The sequence below is a fragment of the Gobio gobio genome, assembly GCF_949357685.1.
Source record: "Gobio gobio genome assembly, chromosome: 8".
NCBI classification, from domain to species: domain Eukaryota; kingdom Metazoa; phylum Chordata; class Actinopteri; order Cypriniformes; family Gobionidae; genus Gobio; species Gobio gobio.
Genome location: NC_137114.1, coordinates 13,973,231 through 13,979,410, shown reverse-complemented (window position 1 = coordinate 13,979,410; position 6,180 = coordinate 13,973,231). Strand labels below are relative to the sequence as shown.

The 6,180-nt window shown below is 34.9% G+C and overlaps 1 protein-coding gene across 1 annotated transcript; it reads right to left on the bottom strand.

The window, feature by feature from the left end:
- Nucleotides 1-4,955: 4,955 nt before the first annotated feature.
- Nucleotides 4,956-5,945, bottom strand: or60a1 (odorant receptor, family 60, subfamily A, member 1; the record flags this gene model as incomplete). Its single annotated transcript, XM_079823749.1, has 1 exon — nt 4,956-5,945. The coding sequence occupies one exon, from the start codon at nt 5,943-5,945 to the stop codon at nt 4,956-4,958; it is 990 nt and encodes a 329-aa protein (XP_079679875.1).
- Between the last annotated feature and the right edge of the window lie 235 nt (nt 5,946-6,180).

Here is a 6,180-nt window from a genome sequence, read left to right as displayed (position 1 = left end):
CGCAATACGTGAAGAAATATGAAAATATAACAGTATCTTGCACTTACCAGAAAAAATGTGTCAAAAAAATGCTCGACGAAGTCGTGTTCTGAAGTTCTGTCAGGACAGGACCGCGCGCGCAGACTGAATGAAGAACGACTCGAGCAGAGCGGGAAATTCTTAAAGCGACAACAATCGTAACGTTGAAAAAAAAAAAGTATACTACATTACAACAAACATGAACATTTTTTATAAATATATTTAATTTAATAGAATCATTAATGTGTTTGGAAATAACATTTATTTTATTTTACAGACAGATATGCTACATGAAGTTATGGTGTGAAGTATAGACTATTCATTTACATAGCTAATATTATATATAGCCTAGTCCTACAAAACATCTCACCATTTTAGTTTTCACATTTAAAACTATTTAATATTTTGTCTTGCTGTTATTATGACCAAACATACATTTAATTAATAAAGAAGACAGATTATCTAAAATCTAAAAAAAAAAAAAAAGTTTCAAAAGGTACAAAAATGTACCTTTCACATCTAAACTTAAAATGTTGTACCTTTATAAGCCATTTTGGGTACATATTTGTACCCCAAGGACCAATTGTGGACCTTTAAATGAGTTTTGTACCTCTAGGAACAAAATTGTACCTGCACTGTACCTTTTTTTCTGACAGTGTAGTGTTTGGAAATTTGCAGAGAAGCTCACAGAGGACTTTATTATGGGTCTTGAGTGCGCTGATGCCTACTTCTTCTTTTCCCTCTACAGCATTTTGAATTGTTTGGTACACCTTCTATATATTTTTTGGCTGGTTTTTGTTTATTTGAATTTTTATTACATTGATATTCATAATGCTGTCTTGGATTTCGTCCATGTGCAAATTGTTACTATGTTATCATTCAGTGATTCAATAGATACAATTTATTTTCACTCCCTCATTGAGACTTTTACAGTTATTTTGAACACAAACGATTGGCAAAAGTGAACTCCCCTTTTATGAGGCTTTCTTATTGTATAAAAAATGAAGGGGAGCCAGTTACAAGTAGTGATGCACCGAATACAGGATTCGGGTTCGAATTTGGCTGAATATTGGGCTTTTTGACGGGGTTCGGTTTCTGCCGAACCTTAGAATTTTGTTCCACCGAACCGAACCCTGGGCTTGCACTACATGCACTCCGCTGGTCAAACGTAATGACGCCGCCGTTGATTATGGGAACATGTTTACTAGGTGGACCGTTCGAATCCAGTAGGCTGTGAGAAAGTGAAAACGGAACTTGTGAAAAGAAAATGTGTTGTTTGGCAGTACTTTCAGTCAAAAGAAGGCAATTCAAGTCGAGCAACATGTTCAATTTGCAATGTGCCGATTTGTCTTGTGGTGGCAAGGATCCTAAACAATAGCCGCTGTTAAAACATTTGCGTATTAAACATCCGAAAGAATACAAGTTGTGCATGAAGGAATCTACAGACAGCAGCCAAAATGCAGCAACTTCAGGTAGCCAACGGCAAAGGAAGGACAATCATCCTGGCATAATGTTGTCTATTCTTAATTAAAATTAAATTAAATTAAAAATACACTGCTGCAGGGATGCTCATTCGGTTAATTTTCACAAACGAGAACCGCTTCTCATTATCCGATTATTAAAGGGTTACTTCAGTGATTTAGCATTAAGCTTTGTATTTAAACTGGGTCATTTATGTTGTAGAAATTTTATTTTTGTTTCATGTGGATGAAAGACAAAAACTCCCAGAATGCACTTGCTTCGCTGCCCTACGAGGCCACTCCGTACACCGTCGTTTTGATCTTCATAGTAATACAATCATTTTGGTCAGTTAGAGAATAAACACTACAATTAAAAACTGAACGTGTCTTTTCAATATAGTGTGAGAGAGCCGAACGAAAGTCACGGCACAGACACAGTAGTGTCAGATTTCATTCATCATGAAGAGCTGAGCAGAGCTGAGGTAACGTTAAGCGCCAGTCTGGCACGTTTTCAGATCGCATATGGAAGCTAAACTATCACAGGAATTAATTGAAAAGTTGAAACACTCACTTTGCTCTGCATCGCCCCGTTATGAATGTCCGTGCGGCCATCTGTGTCTTACATTCTGTGCGTGAGATCTCTCCCCTATGGGCGGGTTGATAACATACGGAACAGCTCCATCTGATGGCTGTAGTCTTTAGCCTCTGGCCAAAAAATCCTCTGATGACGCAAAATGACGATATTTGCGTCATCGGAGGATTTTTTCCAGAAATAAAATGCATAATTCTCTCGTCTCAGGGGGATATGAGGGGGGAAAGTACCATAATTTGAATATACTACCGGGTTTCTACTGATACAAAGCCTAATGCTAAATCACTGAAGTTACCCTTTAACCTTTAACTGATATGATTATAATATTGAATTGGCATTAAATAAAAATACGTTTGACGAGTGTCTGTGACCCGTTAAAAAGACACTTTTTTTCACGGGTTTATTTTACCGTGCAAACAGCAGCATACAGCTCAGATAAAATATAAATAAAAAGCATAAAATAAATAGGCCTACACTAAATATTTTTCACTTAAATAATTACCAAATTAAGATGACAAAACAAAAATACACTGAATCCGTTTGAAGCTTTGAAGAACAGGAATAGTTTTTTTGTCAAATAAAAATAGCAGGCCTACCTCAACCCTCACCTTGTATGATTTTTTAAAGTAACATGTCTAAGTGATGTGGGTTAGTCTGGAGCACAGCCTGTTGACAGAAAACACCCTCTCAAGCCTCGCTTATACTTTCGTCTGTCTCCGCAGCACGAGCCTCTGCTGACTGCGTGCGCTCCTTCAGCTCGCCGTTGTGTTGTTCTTTGAAACGACAAGACTTGGGGTAATTGTTCTATAAACCATCAGGAAACAGCGGTGAGAAGAACATACGTGACAATGTTCACTTTAGTAAACTTGACCAAAACCACACTTCGAAAAGCCTTAAACAAGGCTTCAGATGGCACTGACGCCCCGGGAATACAGAGATAACACCTTGCTAGAGCAGTCAGCCTCGGGAAGTGCCTTTCATTTGCTTTCCACCAGTCAGGAGCTTGTACTACTGCTGTATTTTAATAACGCATAGCATATTTTGCAATATGAGCATCATTACACTGCTGTGGACATTGTTTACTTCATTAATGTGTTTACTGTGATAATGGACTGAGGATTGGAATATGATTCGGTATTCGGTTTCGGATTCGGCAGAATCTTAACCAGTGGATTCGGTATTCGGCCAAACCCCAAAAATCTGGATTCAGTGCATCCCTAGTTACAAGCATGAAGGGGTTTGTTTGTGTTTTGATGGTTTATTTTTAAAGTCAAATAAAAAGCCTCTGCATCCTTGAGTCCTTCATCCCTTGCCTAACCCGGCAATAAGTAACATTAAAAATATTTTATATTTTAAATGTAATTTGTTTTATACATAAAATCTATACTAAGACTCTACGACATTTGTCAGTGATAGTGATTTGTCAGATATATAATTTAAACATATATAATCTGTGGAATAGAGATTTATGTCAATATATGGAATTTCTGATAGCTGTGCATATATCTGCATTTATGTTTTTACTCTATATGAGCATATTAGGATATTTCATATATGAGACATATGTCAAAATATGTATTAAACATATAGTATAAACATATATAATATATGGTATACATTTATATGTCAATATATGGAATTGTTCCAATTTCTAGTAGGTTTCATATATGTTTTACTTTATAGTATATCACATATATTGATATTTCATATATACACATATATTACATTTACGTATGGGATAGCAGTATACTTAAAGTGCAAAATAATATACAAATAGTTAACTATAAGTATGATGTTATGTTCAGTAAAAAAAAAGGTTCTATATTGCACCAAAAATGGTTCTTGGCTCGTAATCATAGGGGAACCTTTTTTAGTGCTATATAGCACCAATTTTGGTGCTTCAGTGGTTCTTCAGCGGTTCTTCAGAGGTTCTTCAGCGGTTCTTCAGAGGTTCTTCACCGGTTCTTTGACTAAGGTGCTATATAGCACCTCTGAAGAACCGCTGTAGAACCACTGAAGCACCAAAATTGGTGCTATATAGCACAAAAAAAGGTTCCCCTATGATTACGAGCCTTTTTTTTAGAGTGTACTGTATATAAGTATAAGTATACTTGCAGTATTTTCATAAACTAAAAAAGTACTACTAGTATTAAAATAGTAAACTACTGGTATACTTTTAAGTTTACTTGTAGTACAGATGCAGTACAATTGAGAATGTAGTTGTGAACTAGTTGTGCACTTAAAGTTTATTACTGTTACACTTATAGTACACTTGAACCTATACTTTTCATATACTAAAGTGGGCCAATTTAGTCCTAAGCAGCATTGAAATAGTACACCTATAGGTTTACTACAAGTACATTGATTAGTATACTTACTACATAAAGTATACTTAAAAATATGCTTGAACATACTTCATAAAATAAACTTGAATTATACTTCTTTTTAGTAAGGGAAAGTATCAGCGGTTAGAGTAAATCTGTAAATAATTGTTTAACATTCTTTTTTCATCTGTGTAAATAAGTGCTTTCTCTCATGAATAAAAAAGTGCAAATTTTCTCTTTGACATTTTTAATAAAACTACAAAAGAGAAGGAATCCTGATGTTTGTATATATGTACAGTATGCGTATATATAAACATGCAGTTGCTTTTATAAAATGGCTGCAACATCAAAATGATAAAATGTTCAAATTCATAAATAGTAGGGAACACTATATGTTCTGAAATTCAATGTTTAAATTTAAAGTGGATTATTTGTGTTAGACCAATGTATAAGAGTTATCTAATATCAGTTACACATACACAATTTCAGATACCAACTCCATGAAATAATGTACAAAATGTAATATAAGACATTCAAATGTGTTAATATAGGCTTTGCCATTTATTTAGTAGAAATAAAAAGTGCATCATTACACCTTTGTTCAGTCTTTAAATTAAAACCAAGTGCAAGTATTTTTCTTTGTATTATTTTTGTGAGGCTATTGCTGATCTCCTTTGTTCTCATTCCATAAATAAGTGGATGTAGAAGTGGAGGGATCAGGATAAAATGAACTGACATAAACACATTAACTTCTTTTGAAAGACTTAAATTAATTCGATTGTATATCACAGAATAAAGAGAGGCCAATGAAAAATTTATAAAAGTAATCAAGTGTGGTGTGCATGTTTTTAGAGCCTTCTTTCGGGCGTTTACTGATGCATTCAAAGAGACAAATAATATCCGCACATATGATAAGATGACAAAGATTAGAGGTAAAACAACAAAAGCAAGTACCAGACATATGCCATACATATCTCCCCAGGTATTTTTGACACAGGAGAGATTAACAATGGCCAAATTGTCACAAAACAGCTTGTTTACTGTATACCTGCACACAGGCAACCTCGATGTAAGATACACCTGTACAGCTAGAGAGCAGATGGGAACACAGTACACAATAAAAAGCAGAAATTTAATTTTAGCTGGAGTCATGATATTGTGATATTGTAGAGGCTTGCAAATTGAAACATACCTGTCATATGCCATAAGTGTCAGTATTGCATAAGCACATGTTGCATAAACATTAATAAAAAATACTTGCAGAATACAGTCAGTATACAGTATATCTTTCACATCATCGACAAGATTCTCCATTATTTTAGGAAGTACAGCAGATGATCCGATTAGTCCATTAATAGCCAGGTTGAATAAAAATATGTACATCGGCTTATGGAGAGCTGTGTCCAAGCAGATTACCAGCATCAGTGTTACATTTGCAAAAACAGTTGTAAGATAGACTGCAAGTGAGATTACAAAAACTCCATAATTAAGTGCACCAGGTGGTCCATAACTGGTAAAAATCAGAGTGATGTTCAAACTTGGCAGAATCATTTTTCCTGTTGAAGAGAAAGAAAGGCATTTCACTGTAGAACAAATATGCAGCATACAGTATTAACTAAAGGATTATATTCTGAGATATCTAATTACCAACTGTTTACAGACTCTCTTGTCTTCAGAGGATCTGAGCTGCTGTAGCTTTATACTGCTTTATTCTACAAGGCCCACCTCCAAAGGATGTCATCTGCTTAAAGGCCCTATTCCCATTTTTTTTTTCAACTAAATGAAA